Source organism: Heteronotia binoei, chromosome 14 (assembly GCF_032191835.1).
Source record: "Heteronotia binoei isolate CCM8104 ecotype False Entrance Well chromosome 14, APGP_CSIRO_Hbin_v1, whole genome shotgun sequence".
NCBI lineage: Eukaryota > Metazoa > Chordata > Lepidosauria > Squamata > Gekkonidae > Heteronotia > Heteronotia binoei.
In genome coordinates, this window is record NC_083236.1 from 32226881 (window position 1) to 32249567 (window position 22687).

The 22687-nt window shown below is 45.4% G+C and overlaps 1 protein-coding gene across 1 annotated transcript in view; it reads left to right on the plus strand.

Annotated features, from left to right (window-relative positions):
• Nucleotides 1–17515, plus strand: part of ADGRG5 (adhesion G protein-coupled receptor G5) — a 43143-nt gene extending 25628 nt beyond the window's left edge. Inside the window, exons 2-11 of the mRNA XM_060253825.1 lie at nucleotides 2243–2381; nucleotides 3025–3172; nucleotides 4971–5105; nucleotides 7951–8067; nucleotides 9703–9765; nucleotides 11490–11611; nucleotides 13687–13955; nucleotides 14966–15065; nucleotides 17005–17279; nucleotides 17377–17515. Coding sequence (XP_060109808.1) covers nucleotides 2243–2381; nucleotides 3025–3172; nucleotides 4971–5105; nucleotides 7951–8067; nucleotides 9703–9765; nucleotides 11490–11611; nucleotides 13687–13955; nucleotides 14966–15065; nucleotides 17005–17279; nucleotides 17377–17462 — 1454 coding nt within the window. The 3' untranslated portion in view covers nucleotides 17463–17515. The remainder of the gene's footprint in view (nucleotides 1–2242; nucleotides 2382–3024; nucleotides 3173–4970; nucleotides 5106–7950; nucleotides 8068–9702; nucleotides 9766–11489; nucleotides 11612–13686; nucleotides 13956–14965; nucleotides 15066–17004; nucleotides 17280–17376) is intronic.
• The last annotated feature ends 5172 nt before the right edge of the window (nucleotides 17516–22687 follow it).

The following is a 22687-nucleotide window of genomic DNA, read 5'->3' on the forward strand; positions in this document are numbered from 1 at the left end:
AGATTGAAGGAAACTATACATTTTGAAAGATGAGATTCCCAGTATTTTTTAACTGGATGTGCCCCTCCAGAATACACATACTTTGTATTCATCCTCTCTTTATGTGGAATTATTTTTGCATGTAGAATAAAACAAGTGTCTCAAATGCTGTGAGCCGGTTAAAAATCAAACAGCCGTGCAGTCTTTGTGGGGGCAAAAACAGATAATACTCTTGTATACTTAATAATAATAATAATAATATTTGTATACGTGCACGTTTTTAACTGAATCACTGATTGAGGACAAAATAAAATTTAAAAAGAGAGAAAATATGGCCAGGAAGCAATTCTAACTCTAGGAAGATGTAGGTATCTGGACCAAAAAGATTCTGGAGGGGCAAATGCTTTAATCTGTTACTATGAAGAGTGTTTTGGTAAACATTAATGGTTTTCTAATGGAAGAAGCTACTTCATCCAATGCATGAAGTGTATTCTCAGATAGGTACGTAGACGTGCATGCTTGCACACGCATGCATATAAGCATGGGGGTGGAAATCAAAAGACCCGAAATACAAGAGGTCACATCTGTGACATTCCTATGCAATGCACAAATGTATACAAGATAAGTTCAGTAACCACTGACACCAGCATTAATTGGCAATAGCTCTTCTCATTCCAACTTTGCTAGAGTATAAAAGAATCTTGTTCTCAGTTTAAGGGCTGGCATCTCTATTTCAAAAACAAAATTATGAGAGAGGTCATGTACTTCCTGTCTTTATCTTTTATCGCTTCCTGTATGTATGACTTGCTCACATCTATGGCTGGAAGGTGGTTAGTTTTTTTGTTTTTTGAGAGAATGCAGGAGTCATGAAAATTGCTTGCACAATGAAGTAGTCTATAAACTGGTACATAAGTGGAAAGCATTTATCTTTCTCAGATCCCCTCCTCTCTGCAAAAGATAAATTTGGGAAGGGGCTGATTTGGACAACTGCCACACAGAGTAGAGATTCTGCTGTTCAATCCCTGCTCTGTTTTGCTTTTTGGCATTAAATAGCGGCAAAGGAGCCCCTGTTTTGATTAGCTGGGTGGGGGTTGAAGGGTTAAACCCTTTTTCTTGTGGTCATGCTTCAAATCAACACCCTCCTCACCCCTGCACATGTAATTTTCCTCTTACAATCAGAAGGTTATCACTTATCAGCGATCTTCATTGAAACCGATTGTGCCCTGTGGAGTTCAATGCATTTGAGGAACAAACTCTGTGACATTTTATTGGGGTGCTCCGGTTGCAGCTGGGAGATGCCTGCAAAAGACATTTCCCCCTTCTTTGCTACCTTGTGAACTTTTTCAATAAGCAAATGTGGTTTTACAAGCTTCAACTCCAGTCTGTCTCGTTCCAGCCATTGCTGTGTGGTGACCCTATGCAGAGTGGTGTTACGTTCCATGTAATGCAGAGATGGTTCTGGATTTATGGATCTGCCTCTTTGCATGCACAACTTTCCCAGTCCAGCTAACAGGTAGATATATCTTGGGCCTATGTAGCCAGAATCCTGATTTCCTAGCAAGGCTTTGTGCTCAGAGCCCTAAAGGCCAAACTAGGTGCTGTGCTGGGAGGTTGGTAATGTGCCCCCCAGTGACTTATTTTAATTTGAAGTTCAGGCATGGAAGTCACCCAGTGAGCTGCAGTGGAGCTTCCTCCCACTGCCATTTCACCTTCACAAAACCAAGCCTGTGGGGTTGGGCTGAGAGCATGTGAATGGCCCAAAGTCACCCAACGAGCTTCTGTAATAGAGAGGGGATGCAAAACTGGATCTCCCAGACATGAGACCTGGGGTGGCCAAACTTGCTTAATGTAAAAGCCACATAGAATGAATGTCAGATGTTTGAGAGCAGCAAGACATGTACATCAGATGTTGGTTGGTTGGAAGGAAGGAAGGAAAGAAGGGAGGGAGGGAGGAAGATGGGGAGGGAGGAGGGAGAGAGAGGTAGAAAGAAAGCAACTTTAAATGCATTCTCCAAGCCGCCCACTGGTTTGACTTGGAGAAGTGATTTAAAGAGAGAAATGTCTTCTCCAAGCCAGTCGACGGGGCAGTAGGGGCTTCGAGAGCCACACAATATGTGTGAAAGAGCCACATGTGGCTCCTGAGCTGTGGTTTGGCCACCCCCGTCCTAGACTGACTCCCTAGCCACTACACCCTGCTGCTGCAGGAGCAGATGGAAGTTCAGAACTTCTGCTTTTTCCTGTCCTGATTCCCTATTTTCCTCAGGATTAAAACCCAGCAAAGAAGCAGTTGTGCAAAACTCACCCTCTGATGGTCAAGACTTGGGAAAGAATGCGGTGGAGGAAGCCATGGAAACCTACAAGAGCCACTTGGTCGGAGGCTGTGCTTCCAAGGAGCTAAAGACGTAAGCCGCTAGTTCAAGCAATAGGGCTTTTGTGCCAGAGGGTTTCTCTCACTCTTCCTTCCTATCCCACAAAACCATATAAAGGTTCACATGGCATTACCTACTTCAGGGGTCCTCAGGGTGGTGGCCATGGGTGCCATGGTGTTGCCAACACCTTCTCTGGTACACATCAAATGCTTTGAGAAAGTGGACAGGGCCATGTAGGGTTTTACTGCCTAGCAGGCATCTGGTTGGCCATCAGATTGGTTGTGCAGATTAAAATGTAGCCTGATAGGGCTGCCAGCCCCCAGGTGGAAGCGGGGGATCCCCTGATTTCATGGTGTCCTGCCTGCCACCGGCTACCCGGCCAGTGGGGGAAAGCCCTGCCCCCCAACAGCCAGGATCTGGTGCAACATTCCTGTCGCCTCTCCCATCAAAATGGGCAAGGGTTTTGTTGAGCGTTTGTAGGCACAGCTTCTTGGCATCCGCTCAGTCTGCCAAGCCATCTAAGCTTGAGGCCTGTATGATAAAACAAATGCCCCAATAATCATTCGGCAGCCCTAAGAATGAGGCATCCTTCCTTTCTGTGTTTGCCCATATGTACATGTATGTGCGTGTCTCTGTGTGTAAGCCTCAATCCTCTGTTGCAAATTCTCCTTTACAGAGCCAAACAAAATCTGGAGAAGACATTGCTGAAAGCCAATATGTCACAGGAGAATCTCATTATAGCTCACGAAGATATACAAACATTAATATTTAAAATAAAGCCCAAAGATTTCAGAGGGCTGAATATCAGCAGTGACATGTTGATGGTCAGTATCTCATTACCTGCTGTTGATTCCTGCTGCTGAGCATAAATGTTGTTATGATTGCAGCCCTTTTGGAGAATGGAAGAAATTTAAGAAGGAGCCTCAAGCTGACTCCAGCGCTTCCCCAATGTTTCCTTTGGCCTAGTTCCCTCCCTAAGGCTGTGAACTTGGTGGCCAACATACATTATGGAGTACACAGGTGGGAGCATCACAGTCAGACATGAATGACCATTTATCCTTAGTTTCCGTGTGCAGGGGACCTGATTCAGATTGGGACTGTGCTAGAGTTGCCCACTGTGGGTGGGGAAATACCTGGAGAATTGGGGGATAGAGGCTGAGCCTGGGGAGAGCCAGGTTCGGGGAGGGGAGGGACTTCAGCAGGGCACAATGCCATAGAGTAGGGGTGGCCAATGGTAGCTCTCCAGATGTTTTTTGCCTACAACTCCCATCAGCCCCAGCCATTGGCCATGCTGGCTGGGGCTGATGGGAGTTGTAGGCAAAAAAACATCTGGAGAGCTACTGTTGGCCACACCTGCCATAGAGTCCACCTCTCCTTTTCTCCAGGGGAACTGATCTCTATTAATGAGAGATCAGTTGTAATTGTGGGGGGTCTCCAGGTCCCACCTGGATGTTGGCAACCATAATTGTAACAAACAATGGCTACTCAGTATAGATTAGCAACACCAAGAAAAACCGAGTAGTACAACACTCTATATTCTTAAAGATATATCACCAATTTACAGCCAAGTGTAACAAAAGTCAATGTCATAGAAAATTCTTGTATGGAAATCAAGTCCTCCGTATCCGTTGATCCTTGATGTGAATCCAGGGAAGACAGCCATCCATGTGGCAACGTAGCACAACTGTAGTCCACAATACCGGTTTCGGACATGCCTTTCTCAATTGTAGGCTCTAGCAGCAATCAATGCATCACAGTTTCCCAATATCATCAATTATTCACAAATGGGGACACCAGTGTAAACTATTTTTTGCAGGCACGCCTTATCACACTCTCATTACTGGTAACATCCCTCCTGCCAAATATAAGGTCAGGAGGGATGTTACCAGTAATGAGAGTGTAATAAGGCGTGCCTGCAAAAATCAGTTTGTACTGATGTCCCCGTTTGTGAATAATTGATGATATTGGGAAACTGTGATGCATCGATTGCTGCTAGAGTCTACAATTGAGAAAGGCATGTCCGAAACCGGTATTGTGGACTACAGTTGTGCTACGTTGCCACATGGATGGCTGCCTTCCCTGAATTCACATCAAGGATCAATGGATATGGAGGACTTGATTTCCATACAAGAATTTTCTGTGACATTGACTTTTGTTGCACTTGGCTGTAAATTGGTGATGTATCTTTAAGAATATAGAGTGTTGTGTTACTCAGTTTTTCTTGGTGTTGGCAACCATAATTGTGGCACAGGGAAAAATGGTTTCACACACACACACACCCCTCCAGGGCCATTTGATCAACCAGGAAGGGTTTTAGGTGACCCGATGGGGGAAAGCCACTTTCCCACAAGTTTCCAATTTGGAAAATCACCATGAGATTGAAGGCTAGAGCTCCCTCTGCAGGCACGCCATGGTCACAACCCAAACTGGGCACCCCGCATGTGAGAACCTACAACTCAGGGCAGACGTATTCAGGAACCAAACCGGTGTACTCTGTAATGTGTGAATCAGCTTCAGGTCGGGGCAGGTGGGTCTCTTTCATTTACTTTAATGCTTGGTCTATATTTGTTGCGCATTAAAACAAATCACTGCAAATGACTGATTGGAACGGAACCCCAACAGATCAATGCAGCGGTGAAGACCCAGACACGACATTCTATGAGTTTCCCGGCTGCACTGACAAAGAGAACCAGGGCCTTGCCTGCAAAGGAGATGAGACTGGCCTGCATTTACCTGAAAACTTCCTGCCTCTTTCAGGTGAGGCATGCCTTGGGTCGGTTGATGGAGAGATGGTTGCAAAGCGGAGCATATTGAGGAGTGTAATGTTGGCGTGACAGCCTGCTCTTCTACCTGTGAGTTGGATCCTGGCTAAATTTTCCATTGGCTGTTCTGTCAGTGGAAGAGAACTTTCCTGCCTCCCCCCTCCTACTGATGTCCCCCAAATGCTGCTCCTGGGGGGACAGCTAGGGTTGCGTGCTTTGGATTGGGAAATTCTTGTCAATTTGGGAGTAGAGCTTGGGAGGGTGGGGTTTGGAGAGGGGAGGGATCTCAGCAGGTTGTAATGTCATAGAGTTTGCCCTCCAAAGCAGCTATTTTCGCCAAGGGAACTGAACTCTGCTAACTTGAGATCAGATGTAATTCTGAGAGATCGCCAGGCTCCACCTGGAGGTTGGCAACCCTAGCTCAGGGGACCCTAAGGAATGTCATGAGGGTCATATTGGGACTTGCAGCAGGAAAGGGGAATCAGCATAAATCACCCTTCTCCTTCCTAGTGAAAAATTTAGTTTGGCTCCAACCCTCTGTCATATGATATCAACACCAGTTGATATTGGTACTTTATTTTCCTGGGGTTTTAGATGTAATCTGCTTGTTCTTAATGTCTGCATTGCTATTGCATTTTTATTTAAATTGTTCTTTATGGAAAAAATGTGGAAACCAAGGTTCATTCACCCAATGTTGGTGGGAGTGCCCCAAAATTTAAAAATTCTGGATCAGTGTTCTCCAACACATTAAAGATATCACGTCCTACTCTATCCCTCTCACTCCTGAACTCATATTTCTTAACAACTGGGATAGTGTACGAGTTCCTAAACTCCTCCATGAATTTATCATCAGCCTCTTAGTGGTAAAAGAGCCCCGTGGCACAGAGTGTTAAAGCTGCAATACTGCAATCCTAAGCTCTGCTCACAACCTGAGTTCGATCCCCGGTGGAAGCTGGTCTCAGGTAGCTGGCTCAGGTTGAATCAGCCTTCCATCCTTTCGAGGTCGGTAAAATGAGTACCCAGCTTTCTGGGGGGGAAAGTGTAGATGACTGAGGAAGGCAATGGCAAACTACCCCATTAAAAGTCTACCATGAAAACATTGTGAAAGCAACGTCACCCCAGAGTCGAAAACGACTGGTGCCTGCACAGGGGACCTTTCCTTTCCTTTTCTTAGTGGTAGCCAAAATGTCCATTGCTTCATACTGGAAAGCTATTTCAACACCCTCAAGAAACTCCTGGTTTAATAAAACGTTAGAGCACTTCATCATGGAAAGGATTACAGATTGCCTTCAACAGGCAGAAATTTATCCCCAAAACACTTTTTGTTGTTCAGTCGCACAGTTGAGTCCGACTCTATGCAACCCCATGGACAAAGTCATGCTAGGCCCTCCTGTCTTCCACCATCCTCCAAAGTCTGCTCAAATTCATGTTTGTTACATCAGTAATGCTGTCCAGCCATCTCATCTTTTGCCGTCCCCTTCTTATTTTGCCTGCTGTCTTTCCCAGCATCAGGATCTTCTCCAGTGAGTGCTCCCTTCTCATTTGGTGGCAAAAGTATTTGAGCTTTGGCCACCAAATGAGAAGGAAGCACTCACAGGAGAAGATCCTGATGCTGGGAAAACACTAAGTTATCAGAAAACACTAAGTTATCAAAAAATGGCTACCTCTTCTGAACAACATTTCCTCCAATAACATTGCTTTTACCAATTCCATCTTCTCCAACATGCTTCACTTCTGATTTCCAACACACAATCAGACACTTCTATCTTCTCACACTTGATTGAGTATGCAGAGTTGACACTTGAGAGCATCATGGGATGTATGCATTCATGTATGTCTTATCATTTTTATGTCTGCTTCATTTTCTGTTTGCTTAATCCAATTCATCAATATTTCTTGGATTTTTAAGGATTTTTGTCTAGATTTGTTGTATTCTGAGCCAGTTTGGTGTAATGGTTAAGTGTGCGGACTCTTATCTGGAATAACTGGGTTTGATTCCCCATTCCTCCAGTTGCAACTGCTGGAATGGTCTTGAGTCAGCCATAGCTCTCACGGTTGTCCTTTAAAGGGCAGCTTCTGTGAGAACTCTCTCAGCCCCACCTACCTCACAGGGTGTTTGTTATGGGGGAGGAAGGTAAAGGAGATTGTGACCGCTCTGAAACTCTTCTTCTTCGATAACCACTGTAAGCTACAACTAATCTGATCCACTGTAATCTATAGGCATCTGATCTACAGCTATGTTTTGTATGATTCTCATTTTAATATCTTTTGAGAAATCTTAATAAATACTTTAATTTTTTTAAAATGTTACTTATTTATTTGTTTATTTGCTTATTCTATTTGTTGCCTACCTTTTTTGTTGTAACTCAAGGCAGAGTAAAGTGTTATAAAAACAATGCCTTATAGTCTGTAGGTTGCATACAATGAATGTTTCAGTAAAACTGGACTACACAATGAAAAAATAAGAAAATAAAGGCAGTTGAATAACAAAAGGCACTCTTACAAACAGTGTTTTACTCCTCCCATGTAATAGTATTGCTTGCTCAGACTGGCAGCAGCTCTCCAGGATTCCAGGTAGAGAAAGGCTTTTTACATCTCCTATTACACCTGATCCTTTTTTTACCTGGAGATGCTGGGGACTGAACCTGGGATATTCTGCATGCCAAATAGATGCACTACCAACTGAGCCACAGCCCCTCCCCAGTCTCTACCCAGGATATTGTTTGTAGAAATTCATTATAATGGGCAGAATTGCCAAAACGCAACTAAAATCTTCAGTCTCGGTAGAACCACAGATACATATTTGTAGTCATTTCTTCTCTCTGTTCTTTGCCTTGTAGGATGAAAAGAACAGTTCCCTGCTGAATGATGACATTTTAGGGGCCACCCTTGGGGGTGTCAGCGTCACCAATCTCAGTGAACCAGTGGAGATCCGGTTTTGGCACAACCTCAGGCTGGTGAGTGGCAAAAGTCCAAGGAGGAGGTTTGCAAGGCCCATCTAGGAACAAAGCTCTTTTTTTTTTGCCATTTCATCAAGACAGCTTCTGTCTGGGTGCTGGATCAATACATGTTCCAATCACATTTTATTAGTAATGTGTTGCTCCCATAAATGCTACACTTCCTAAGTTATTGGGGGTGGAGGAATAAAGTTTTTTTTTTAAAGAATGTTTTGAAATTTTGTAAACTTTGCCAAATGTATCTAATGGAAACTGATTTTGGGGGGGGAGGGGGAGGGGGAGGGTTAAGGCAATAGTTTTGCTGAGTGAAAAAAGACCCCTTTTCAGTGGAAAAGTTTTGTTCATATCACAGGGTCGCGTAATGATTTGAGTGGTAGACAAAAACCAAGGGGACATGTTCAAATGCAGCTTGCCCTAAAATGTGGGCTGCTTCCACATACCCATATGAATGTCATTTTCTTTGTCCAGCTCCTTCACAGCTGTCAATCCTCCCCATCAATACCTCTGGGAGTGGGTTGAAGGGGGCTTTTAAAATCAGTACTTGAGATATTGCTATAATTTTATAATGCAAAGTGAAATGTCCATTACCTAGGGTTGCCAAGTCCAAGAAATATCTGGGGACTTTGGGGTGGAGCCAGGAGACTTTGGGGGTGGAGCCAGGGACATTGGGAGCAGAGCCAGGAGCAAGGGTGTGACAATCAGAATTGAACTCCAAGGGAGTTCTGGCCATCACATTTAAAGGGACAGCACACCTTTTAAAATGCCTTCCTTCCATAGAAAATAATGAAAAATAGGGGCACCTTCTTTTGGGGCTCATAGAATTGGACCCCCTGGTCCAATCCTTTTGAAACTTGGGGGGTATTTTGAGGAGAGGCACTAGATGCTATACTGAAAAATTGGCGCTTCTATCTCAAAAAACAGCCCCCCCAGAGCCCCCGATACCCGCAGATCAATTCCCCATCATTCCCTATGGGAATTGTTCATGGAGGTGCATAATGGCTGTGGGGGTGGGGCTTCTCCCGCCGGCCAGCTGGCTGGGGGAGGGGGAAAGCCTATAAAACCGGGGGATCCCCCACTGGGACCTGGGGATTGGGAAGCCTACCATTACCTTTTTCAAAAACCTCAAAAAAGTCCTCCAGTTGCAGGAGAAAGAGGAAATGGTGACTGCAGAGGGTCAAAGGAAGGACAGGAAGAGGGAGTAACTACCCCATAGGTGCTTCGTTGCCACATGGAGAATTGTAGCCATGTGGAAGCCCTCCAGGTGACCTTGGTGGGACCAATCTCACTCTCCCAGCCTAACCTACCTCACAGAGTTTATTGTGAGGATAAAATGGAGAAGGGGAGAATGTTGTAAACCACGTTGGGTCCCCAGAAGGGAGAACAGTGAGGTATAAATGAACGCACACAGAAAGGAATATATAAAGATTGCAGCTCACAGAGCAGAGGTGCAGCTGAACAATCCTGCCTTTACTCTGGGAAGTGTGGGAGGATTCAGGGTCCGAGGGTGGGTGCGGGGGCATAATTCACTGACAAGAGCAAAATACCTTCTGTCTCACATGCATAGAATGGAATTGTACAGAATTAGGCCATAGAAGTAAAACAGTCCTGGCATGTTTTCTCCTTGTTCTATTGTAGGCCAATAATTCCAGCCTGACCTGTGTCTTTTGGATGGAAGGTAATATCAGCTTTCCCTCACTTGTGTTTGCTCGCTCGCTCGCTCGCTCGCTCGCTCATTCATTCATTCATTCATTCATTCACTACTGTGAACTCATTTTGGGCTCTTGGAACTTGTTAGCTGCCTTGTTCCCCCTAGTGGGCAAAAGTGGGAGGCTCAAAGTTACAAACAAGCAGAGAAATGTTAAAAGGGAGAGTTTCCCTGCAGTCCCAAAAAATTGTATGTTCAGGAGGCATGCCTCAAGTTTCCTAGTATTGTGCTGAGTGCTGTACAGCATAAAACAAAAAGACAAATACCTGCTGACCTTATAGTCTAACACAATAAAATACAAATGGAACAGGGAGTGGGAAGGAATAATTAAAATAAATAAAAGGATTAAAATGCTAGTAGGATTATGCAAGTCCTGAATGGATACAGTTCCAGGGACTGCAGGCACTGAACTTTATCTGCCTGGTGTTACTTTGGTTTTAGAGAAGAGGGTTTTGTTGTTCTCTGATCATGGTTGTGATTCTTCTGTTGGGCAGAAGAGGGCAGCCTGGGAACATGGAGCCCCCGTGGTTGCAAGACTATCATCCAGGAAGGCGTCATTCTGTGCCAATGTGACCACCTCACCTATTTTGCCGTTCTGTTGGTAAGCATGTTGGCTACCATATTGTCATTGGGGGCTAATTGTCTGAGCTGCACCAGATTGTGGACAGGTTCACACAATGGAACACTTCTGAATACAAAAAACATTCCCCGCATGTAGAAAAACTGTCTTCAAGAAGAAGTCTTCTTGTCATGATACTCTTCCGTATGCAGGGTTTGTTTGGTTGGTTTTATACGGAGGTATGATCTCCTGCAAAGCCAGAAACTCAAAGTGGCAGAATTTCTAAGAGTAGAAACAAAGGGATGGGACAAATCTCTACACCCTCCTAATGGGGCTGTATCCATACAAGTCTGATGGTTTTCCATGCAGCTTTTATCGCTGCCGCGAAGGCAGAGGCATTTGCCGTGACAATAAAGCATCCACATTATTCCTGTCCCACTGCAGCCATCTTGGAGCTTCTCCTTCCCATTCCTTTCCAGATAATCTGGACAAAAACTGCCTCCACCTTTCCCTTTGTACCTTGGCAATGAAAATTATTAGAGATATTTTTAAATGAAAGCTACAAAGTCAGGAGAAAAAGTATATTGTGGCAATAGAGGATTCTAACATTATTGTTCTATAGTTATAATAGCAATTACCATTTTTTTAAAAAAGCTCTTAAGAAGCTCCTTAGTAGTACAGTTCAGGGGAAAATTATGGCTACAAGTGTTTAGAAGGAAAATGGTTCCTTTGTGGGTGAGGCCTTCAAAAACATGGACCTTCCAGTCTAGATGGCATGCAAATGCACACAAACTGCATTCTTTCAAAAAAGACCATAGCAAAGCAAGCTAAACTTGGAAAAGACAGTAGTATGTGAAGGCTCCCAAAAAGTGCCCCAGTTTGGAAGCAAAGCAGCCCAGAACTACAACCCCCAAAGTTCCTTGGGAGGAACCCATAACACTTTAATGACTTTAAAGTTTGTAATAATACAGACATGCCTTGAGATGGGCTGGGTTTGGTTACACTTTTTAAAAATAAAGAGAGAAAGGGTACATAGAGAAGGATCTCTGGGCTGCTTCAACAGAGATGAGAGATCTCCTATGCAAAAAGCATGTTGCCAGTTGCAAAACTAACATCCTTCATTTCTCTGTGCATGCCCATCCTTCCCATCTCTTGCAGCAAATCTCCCCACCTGCCTTGGATAAAGGTCTGTTGGTCGCTTTAATCTACATAACTTCCATCGGCTGTGGTGTGTCAGCTGCTGCCTGTCTGCTCACTGCCTGCCTGTACTACTGCTCCAGGTAATTGTACCTTTGCTGCCGGCAGCATTCAAGCCAAGGAGCTTCCTGGGCTGAAGAGGGATGGTGGTTTTTAGGAGAGCTGAAAATGGTCTGAGAGAGACTTTGCTTTCCAGGGTGCCTGCACATCTTTCTCTTGACTCACTGTTACCTCTGGTGAAACAGGAGCTGCAGGTTAGGAGAGCTATCCCAAGCCCTACAAAATACATTTATCAGAAGCCATCCCAGAGCAGTCTTTTGTACTTATCACCTTCACATTTCAAGGGTGAAGGGAAACAGAAACTATTGCTGTCTCCAGCTCTAGCCTATGAAGAGAAGAGGGGTTTGAAAGATAGGTTCTGACTCCTTATTACAAGGTCCCCAATCCAAGGATGGAGCTGTGGCTCAGCAGTAGAACCTCTCCTTTGCATGCTGAAGGTCCAAGGGTCAATCTCCGGCATCTCCAGTTAAAAGGACCATGCAGTACGAGATGTGAAAGACTTCTGCGTAAGAACCCGGAGAGCCACTGCCAGTCTAAGTAGACAATACTGACCTTGATGGACCAGGGGTCTGATTCAGTATAAGGCAACAATGAGTATTCAACTGTAATTAAAGCTTATGAAAGATTTGTGATAGCTCCTGTCTCACCCAACCAAACAGCCTCCTTTCCAGACCTCAATCAATACCTGAGTTGTCAACCAATCACAGTGTCCAATCAATTTCTGTTCTGTAGATAAGAACATAAGAGAAGTCATGTTGGATCAGGCTAATGGCCCATTCAGTCCAACACTCTGTGTCACACAGTGGCCAAAAAAGAAAGGAGGTTCACAAGTGGGACTAGAAGCCCTTCCACTTTGCCCGCCCCCCCCCCCCCCAAGCACCAAGAATGCAGAGCATCACTGCCTCAGACAGTTCCAATAATATGCTGTGGCTAATAGCCACTGTTGAACCTCTGCTCCATATTTTTATCCAAACCCTTTTTGAAGCTGGCTATGCTTGTAGCTGCCACCACCTCCTGTGACAGTGAATTCCACAAGTTACTTCCTTTTATCCATTCTAACCCGACTGCTCAGCAATTTCATCGAATGCCCACGAGTTCTTGTATTGTGAGAAAGGAAGAAAAGGACTTCTTTCTCTACTTTCTCCATCCCATGCATAATTTTGTAAACCTCTATCATGTCACCCCGCAGTCGACGTTTCTCCAAGCTAAAGAGCCCCAAGCATTTTAACCTTTCTTCATAGGGAAAGTGTTCCAACCCTTTAATGATTCTAGTTGCCCTTTTCTGGACTTTTTCCAATGCTATAATATCCTTTTCGAGGTGCGGTGACCAGAATTGTACACAGTATTCCAAATGGGGACTGCACCATCGATTTATACAGGGGCGTTATGATACTGGCTGATTTGTTTTCAATTCCCTTCCTAATAATTCCCAGCATGGCGTTGGCCTTTTTTATTGCAATCGCACACTGTCTTGACATTTTCAGGGAGTTATCTACAACGACCCCAAGATCTCTCTCTTGGTCAGTCTCTGTCAGTTCACACCCCATCAACTTGTATTTGTAGCTGGGATTTTTGGCCCCAATGTGCATTACTTTGCACTTGGCCACATTGAACCTCATCTGCCACGTTGACGCCCACTCACCCAGCCTCAACAGATCCCTTTGGAGTGCCTCACAATCCTCTCTGGTTCTTACCACCCTGAACAATTTAGTGTCATCTGCAAACTTAGCCACTTCACTGCTTACTCTCAACTCCAAACCATTTATGAACAAGTTAAAGAGCATGGGACCCAGTGCTGAGCCCTGCGGCACCCTACTGCTTACCTGCTCTCTGTTTTAACCATAGCACAAGACCTAGTCACTTGATTAAAAAAAACCAAATTAGGGCCTTGAAGGATGTAAGTCTGTGATTCACAATCATGAGCATGTAAGCAGCTCAATAACATTGAATGTCCAGTTTTCCACAGAGCAAATAAATAACTGCTAGAGGAAGCAAACACAACAGAGGGTCTTTGGGTGGGGCCAATGTGACTTACACTGTCATTTTCCTCTTGCATTCTTTTGGGTCAAGCCAACAGAAAGTTTTCTCATTGTTACAGGAGAAAGCAACAGGACTTCACTTCAAAAATACACATGTACTTCTTGGAGGCTCTTTTTTTCCTTTATACATCATTCTTGATCAGCGGACCACTGGCATCCATCACTATCGTGTGGCCATGTCAGGTTGCTGCGGTCTTCCTCCATTACTCGTTGCTTTGTGGCTTGACCTGGATGGCCCTTGAAGGTTTCCATCTCTACATGCTTGTGATTAGAGTCTACAATTTGTACATAAGATGCTACCTCCTCAAGCTGTGTGCCGTCGGCTGGGGTAAGCATCGGAGGGAGGACCACTGTTGAAAAAATTCCACAGAGAAACAGGCCTCTTCTAATGGAGCAACCTTGCTCTAATGAGGAGAGCTGTCCTGTGGTCTGATGTGCCCAGACACTTGCTAGGTTTGTGGAAACAATCCGTATCTTCCCTTGGAACAGTGGTGTGATACAGCCTGTCGAGGAATCCAGTCTCAGGATGCTTTTATAGAGAAGCAAAGGGAGATCACAACACAAAGTTGCTGAACTTGAGTTCATTCACAAATTCAGAACAATGGGACCACCCCCCCTTCAACTCTGAACAAGGACATAAGATTCCTATGTCACTGTAGGTACTAATTTTACGCCCCCTAAGCATTTCTCCCCAGCTTTCAAGTTGACTACATTTTGTGCTCTACCTTTGCATCCTGAATCTAGGGTTGCCAAGTCCAATTCAAGAAATATCTGGGGACTTTGGGGGTGAGGCAGGAGACATTGGGGGTGGAGCCAGGAGCAAGGTTGTGACAAGCATGATTGAACTCTGAAGGAAGTTCCGGCCATCACATTTAAAGGGACTGCATTCCTTTTAGATACCTTCTCTCCTTTGGGAATGATGGAGGATGGGGCACCTTCTTTTGGAGTTCATAGAATTGGACCCCCTGGTCCAATCTTTTTGAAACTTGGGAGTTTCTTTGAGGAGAGGCACCAGATACTATACTGAAAATGTGGTACATCTGCCTCAAAAAACAAGCCTCCCAGAGCCCCAGATAACCACAGATTGATTCTCCATTATACCCTATGGAAACCGGTCTCCATAGGGTATAATGGAATGCCCAGTGGATATTTCCTCCCCTCCCCTCACTTTCTGCTAAACCTGAAGCAGGAGACGGCCTCCAAACCAGGGGATCCTCTGCTCCCAACTGGGGATTGGCAACCCTATCTTTAGCACCGTGGATGACTATGCTTTATCTTAAATGCACTGTTGTCTTTATTGTGCAAATCTTCACCATGATGCGTTCCCTGATTCCGCAGGGCTCCCTGGCTTAGCAGTCATGACCATCCTCCTAATCAACAAACAGGCTTATGGCATCCACAGTACCAAAATGAGCTCTCTTCACAACAACATGACCATGTGAGTTAGAAAAAGACGTGACTTCTTCTGCAGGCTATTCATGTTTGTTTTAAATGTACTTTGGTGAATATTATTTTATTTATACAGTGTCATAAGCGTATGTGGTCCTCTTTTTAAAATTTTCATATATTTAAAATATTTCTAAACTGCTTCTGTATAGCATGCACTAAGTACTTCCTATATATGCAGACTGTACCATAAAACCAGCAACAAGTTATCAGACAATCAGCACAGAAAGTCAGTCTCCAAAGACCCTTTTGGATCGCTGAGACTTCTCTTCTTCAAAGACCTTCAAAGCTGCTTCCATGGGGTTTCCATGCAGTCTCCCAGCCAGGCATCAGCTACAACAAGTAAAACTGTAACATATCTTTCTTCAGATCAACACGTTAGTTCTTTTCAAACTCTGCTGTCATGTGTACAGAGAAGCCATTAACATGCACAGACAGCTTCAAGAGGGGACTGGATAAACATATGGAGCAGAGGTCCATTAGTGGCTATTAGCCACAGGGTTATAGATGGAACTCTCTGACTGGGGCAGTGATGCTCTGTATTCTTGGTGCTTGGGGGGGGGGCAACGGTGAGTGGGCTTCTAGTGTCGTGGCCCCACTGGTGGACCTCCTGATGGCACCTGGTTGTCTTGGCCACTGTGTGACGGAGTGTTGGACTGGATGAGCCATTGACATGATCCAACATGACTTCTCTTATGTTCTTAAGAATTCACGTTACCAACAGTGTTCCTGATATGACCTTGATGGGTGTAGTTGCCATTCTCTGTGAAATCCTCAGGGTTTCATGTACAGCTTCAGTAAATGCACAGAGAAATCTGTGAAGTTAATGAAATGGTGACTGCACATATCAGGCACATGCTCTTGTTTGGGGGCTCCTGGCACACGGGGTTGTAACATCTGAAAATGTTGTTTACTTCCCACATTCAGGACCCTTCAACAGACTACAGTCCCAGTGTCCAAACTCTTGACAAACATGTTCTTATCCCAAAGAGAGAACACACTCCTAAGAAAATAAGTATTTTGCTTAATTTGGACTCCCAGAAGCTCTTCGACTCATGCCTTCCAGGGCTGAAAGAGCAGAGCCCCTGCTAGTTAAATCCAGGGCTACATCCTCCTGAGCATGAAAAGAGACCCCAAGTCATCTATCACAGTGGCATAAAATCTGCCCTTCCTCTGCTTGTTTTCAAGTCAGAAAGACTGCACAATGTCAGAGGCAGCAGATCCCAGCAGGGTGAAAGTAAGCTGGTACAGAGTAAGAAAGTGGTATATCCAAGGCTTTTTTTGTAGCAGGAACTCCTTTGCATACTAGGCCACACACCCCTGATGTAGCCAATCCTTCAAGAGCTTACAGGGCTTGTTGTAAACTCCAGGAGGTTTGGATACATCAGGGGTGTGTGGCCTAATATGCAAAAGAGTTCCTGCTACAAAAAAGTCCTTGGTATATCCTATCTTCTGCTTCACCCCTGACCTGGATGGCCCAGGTGAGCTTGATCTCATCAGATCTTGGAAGCTAAGCAGACTCAGTCCTGGTTAGTACTTGGATGGGAGACCACCAAGGAAGTCCAGGGTCACTATGCAGAGGCAGGCAATGGCTAACTACCTCTGCTGACCTCTTGCCTTGAAAACCCTGCGGGGTCATCAAGAGTCAGCTGCAGCTTGACAACATACCCTCATTGTCTGCTCGCGCCCTCCAAGAGGGACAATATTTGTAAAAAATATGTTACTTTCACCCCTGGATCCTGCTGACTTTATCCTGTATAGAAGAAGAATTTGCTTGCTTGACTGAACTCAGACAAAATACACTGAAATACACTCAACCTGGAGAAAGTGTTAGTACTACAGTCATAATTTTATTTCTGCTTCATATGAGGAAGAAAATACAAAGGAATACTTTACAAGTGCCTCAGATATAATGCCTCTTCTTTTCCCAGGTGTTGGATCACATCCATCGAAGTACATTACTTCAACTTCATTTACCTCAGCAGCACTGTGGTGTTCAATATGAGCATCTTGATCCTTGTGGTTCGGCAGCTGAGGCAGCTCAGAGCCAATTCTCCTCAGCAGAAAGAACATTCCTGTAGGGACACAGTGACAGTCCTTGGATTGACATGTCTCCTGGGCACAACCTGGACCCTGGCGTTCATCTCATTTGGGGTCTTCTCCATCCCACAGGTCTTCCTGTTCACCATCCTCAACTCGCTTCAAGGTTTGTCTGCTGCATGCGCCACTGAGAGCCAAAAGGCCTCTCAGGAGATTTCCATTTGTGAAAGTCTCTATTCATCTGAGGTTGTCTTTGCTCACAGGGCTCTTCATCTGCCTCTGGTGTTGCACCTTGAAATGCCGCTCACAGGCAAGCCTCGAAGGAGGGACTCCTCATCCATCTCAATAACTGCAGCATCACAGGAGAGGTGACAATCCCAGGCCAAGCATGAAAAGGAGGAAAGCAGCTTTTGAGATCGGTCTTACTGTTCAAAGAAAGCAGCCCTCTGTCGTGACTCCAAGCTGTCCACAAATGTCAGGGCCCATTGGGGCATTCTGGCACACCCTGATCTACTCTGGAGTTCAGTGGGTTTTGCTGTCCAAAGAGGAATCCTTGAAGCAGGTGGAACAAGAGAGCTGATGTGACTCCTGAGCAGTGTGTGACCTCAAAGATTTCAGGTTTTCATGGCTGGTAACATCATTAGGGTTGTAGAATCTTTTGGGCTCAAGTGCCGTGTTCTACTGGAGAAGGAAAACTTTCTCCAGTAGAACATGGCACTTGAGCCCAAAAGATTCTACAAACCCTAATAGTGTGTGACCTGATCTGAATCCTGAATGCTTGCAGGACAGGGGAATGTTTACCAACTGATCTCCAGTCTGGCTGGGCAAGTGTCCGTTCTATGTTCCACAAGGACTCTTTCCTGTATATCCAGAATCTATCAGAGAGACAAAGAAAGGTTAGAGTTCAAAGCATATCTTTGTGATTAGTTACTTTACTTCTTTCGGGCAGAATTCCATGCATCAGGGGCACAGAGCATAATGAACAGGACTTTCTTAATGCACAGATCTTGTATTATGGTAATAAGGATGGGAAATTCCCCAATGCCTGAGAATCTCATGGTGTTTTCTAAATATTTTTGCACCTACTTGCTGGAAAACCTTCTGCTCTGCATGGTAGATGATGGGGTGAGAATTTAATGCTTCCCACTGGTGCAGCTTTCTGATCTCCTTACACTAACTTTTGAACAAAGGACACCCGGATGCTGAAAACCTTTTGGGCCTTATTAGTTTTTAGAGGAATAAAGTGCTTTACTTTTATATGTATTGTGCAGAATTCAGTTCTTTTCTTTTAAGGCAACTATTCTGTTGCAAAATTACCATATTTTCCCCTTCACTCAAATAACAATGTGTTGATCAAGGGAAAATGCAGCATGACCAAAGCTAGCATGTCCCTTACCAGGGCTTTTTTTGAGCAGGAACGCAGTTCCAGCGGGCTTGGCACCAGAGGTATGGCCTAATATGCAAATGAGCCCTGCATGAAACAGTGGTGATGTCAGGGTGTGGCCTAATATGCAAATGAATTCATACTAGGTGTTTTCTACAAAAAAAGCACTGTCCCTTACCATTCCAAGTGCTGTGTGGAATATGACCACATAAGAGCTCTGAGTACCTGCTGGTTAGTGCTGGTGACATTAGTAATATTATGAGAACATGAAAGTTCTTATTGAATCAGCCCAAAGTCTATCTAGTCTGGCATTTCCAAGCCAGATGCTTGTGAGATGCATAGAAGTAGTGAGGAGCATTCTCCATCTGTCCCTATTTATGTTTTCCCAGGATGTGTTCCTGGGTCATGTCATGTACATGTTCTGGGAATTCCATGCTTCTTGGGTTTTCAGGAGTCCAACTGACACTGAGACCACAGAGAGCAGCAACAGGGGACTTAGATCTTCCCTCTGCACAACTTTTCTGAATAGAAACAGCCCTGCAGGGCACTATTTCCCTGTGTGGATGTCTGCAAATGTTCTACTATACGCAGATGACTGAATGTTCTGCTCAGGGCTTTTTTTTTTAGCAGGAATGCAGTTCCAGCTGGCTTGGTGTCAGGGGGTGTGGCCTAATATGCAAATGAGTCCCTGCTGGGCTTTTTTGACAACAAAAGCCCTGGTTCTGCTATACCTACAAGACCCAATGGAGCAAATAGTGTAGGGTTGCCAACCTCCCTGGGGTGAAGCACACCCAAAGAGTCACATGGATTAGGAAAGATAAAGAAAGCCAACGCTCCGTGTACAAAACCGATCTCACCAAAACTTACTTGTTTACTGTATGGTTTATATGAATAAAGATGTTTTATAATTCAGTTTCTAACAAGTGTCTATTTCATACCCACCTCAAATACATTCACATGTGGAACGGGTAATCCTTACAATCCAACTGGTAAGGAATTCTTATATTAGAACATAGTTCACTATATCCTTCAACTAGAATTTCTTCCATTCCTTATGCGAGTGATTCACAGAGTAATCAATCTCCAATGCATTCAAAATATAAATCACAGCAACAGGCAGAACTGGTATGCAAGTCCTGTTTCACTGGTTGCTTTTTTCCCAAGCTTTGACAAATCAGGGAAAACATCTCTAAGACAAATCTCATTACAAACTGTTTCCTTCCATAAGGAAGCTGGCTTTCAGCCAGGTAGGGCTTGATTGAGATCCAGTCCTTCAAGGAACTACATACAGCAGTGATCAGGGCTCAGGCTCAGTAGTAGGAGCACAAGCCACAAGCCTGGCACTTCCCCAGCATTGGGCCTGTTCTCCCTTCACAGGCCTGTTGGCTGAGGCAAGAATGTGGAGGGATCGTGATCTGGGGTCTAGCCCTCCAGGAAAGAAGGGTGGCTGCTTCTTGAGGTGAGTCTTCAAGTGCAGGCCCCTCAGCCAAGGCCTCAGAAGGAGGGTTGCCAGCCTCCAAGTGGGAGTCTGGGAATCTCCTGGAAATTACAGCTGATGCCTGGGCTCCCAGGATCAGTTCCTCAGGACAAAATGGCTGCTTTGCAGGGTGGACTTTGCTGAGGTCCCTTCCTTCTCCAGACCCTGCCATCTCCAGTCTCCACCCCCAAATCTTCAGGAATTTCACAACCTGGAGTTGACCACTTTACCTGGGTGCACATCTAGACTAGCACAACCAGGTCTTGAACCTCCTGCTATTTTCCTTGGGACAACCATAGCTCCTTCTGTTCCTCAAAGATGGTCACAACTTGGCAGGGCTACCAGCTCTAGGCTACGATATATCGAGATTTTCAGGGTGGAGCCTGGGAAGGGTGGGGTTTGGGGAGAGATGGAACCTCAGCATAACGGTATAATACCATAGAGTCCATCCTCCAAACCAATCATTTTCTCCAGGGGAACTGATCTTGGTCATCTGGAGGTCATTATAATAGCAGAAGATATCCAGGTGCCACCTGGAGGTTGGCAACCCTACTACACAGGCATTTCTTTTCTGCAGGATAGGCTGAGCCCAAGTGGAACTACTGCTAGTAAGGCAGAAGGCCATGGCCTGTTTGCACCTTTGGTGCTTCTGAGTGAACACAGGATTGGGCTGTAAGTATTGTTATTGTGCGGCATCTGTTATGAGTCAAGAGGTGTGGCCAGCAGGTTTTTCCCACACCCATGCTGAGAAAATAGTGCTGGGGGAAACACCAAGTTTGTATGCAAGAAAAAAAGTGTCATTTCCCTTTTAACACCCTAAAAAAAGGAGGGGCCCTGCCCTGGCAATGGTTCTCAGGCGTAAGGCCAATGAAGCAGAAACAGGAAAGCCCAAGATGGGACTCCACCAGCAAAGTGCCCCTTGTTGCATCTAGAAAGAGTGAGTGAGGGTTTGTTTCCCCCCCTGCTTCTGGGGGCAGATTGGCCCTCCAGGGCTCTGGGAAAGTTCACAATGAACTATTGCTAGGGCTGCCAAGTTCTCGCGGGGGCAGGGGATCCCCGGGCCCCACCCCTCCGACAGGGAGGAGGCTGCCAGGGGATCCCTGCCCCTAAAGAGTCATGTCTGTGCAGCGTGTGCTGCGCCTGGGAGTGACATATTGTGCTGAGCACATCATGCAAGGATGCTCTAGGTCTTCGTGGGAAACTCTTTGGTTTCGCACGGGAACGCTCTAGCAATTTGGGAGGAAAAAGTCCCCTACTGGCAGCCACAGGGGCTTTGGCAACTCTAGCCTCTGCCCTTCCAGAGTCACTGGCAGCTGGGAGCCTAGACCTTTTATCATCCCTGCCAAAGTCCAGGTCCAAAGCACAGTGGACCCAGCAGCACAGTCAGCACCACCAGGGTCACTCGGCTCAGTCTGTTCTCAAGCTGCTTTAAAGTTCCAATCCATCCCTGCTGGAGAATGGCTTACTTTTGGTTAGGGATGCCAGCCTCCAGGTGGGATCTGGAGATCCCCTGGAATTCCAGACTGCAAAGGTCAATCCCCCTGGAGAAAATGGATGCCTTGGAGGGTGGATTCTATGGCATTGCACCCCACTGAGGTTCTTGTCATCCCCAAGCTCCAACCCAAATCTTTGGGACTTTCCCAACCTGGACTTGGCAGCTCTGTGCCCCCTCCTTCCATCAGTGGCCAGGGAGGACCTGGTTGCAACCCTACTTTTGCTAGAGGGTCCTGATTTACATCCACTCAGTATGTTGTGGGCCCAGTTACACAGATAAAAAGGAAAGGAAATGAGCACTGCCAAAGACCCATCTCTTTTGTTTTAGTAGTGTTGCCAGCCTCCAGGTGGGGCCTGGAGATCTCTCAGAACTACTACAGGTCTCCAGATAGTAGAGATCAGTTCTCTTGGAGAAAATGACAGTTTTGGAGGGCAGACTCTATGGCATCACAAATGCCCTCTGAAGTCTCTCCTCAAACCCCATATTCTCCAGCCTCTGTCCCCAAATCTCCAGGTATTTCCCAACTCTGAGTTGGCAACCCTATGTAGATATCCTCTTCTGAGTAAGCGTCCTGAACACTAAGGCCTTGTCCATAAAGGCACTAGTTAGCTCTGGGTTGCATGGAAGCCCCAGCTGGAAGAACTGGCATCTCCATGTTGGAGGCTACATGTGCTCCTATCAGTTCATGCTGTAGCCGCGGGGTGTGAAAATGCTCTGGTCTGCACAAAAGGGTTTTATTTATGCAGTCCTTACCTCCACACAATCTGTCCCCACCACCTTCTGGCCTGGGCCTTCTGTCTGCTCTGGATGCTGCTGTGGTTGATTAGTCATGGGTGGCTCACCATTGGGTAGGAGGTTTCCTTCCTATTTTGTGGTAGCACTTTTCACATAGATCAGTTGCAGACAGAAGCAGCGCAAGGCCACAGACTGCGTCAAGACATGACTGGAACCAAGGAAAACTTTCATTTGCTCCCTCCCAAAAAATTATGGGATGGCTGCAAAAGTGGAAATATAAACTCCAGTACTATGAGACTGAGCTGACCTACATCTTGCATGAAACACTGCTTCTATCTCCCAATTGAATTTTTTTATCACTTCCTTTCCTCTAAGGAGAGTGGCGTGCATGCTTCTGATTTAATCTTCACAACAGCCATGGGAGGCAGGCTTGGCTGAGAAAGTGTGACTGCCCTAAACTCTCCTGTTGGATTTCATGTCAGA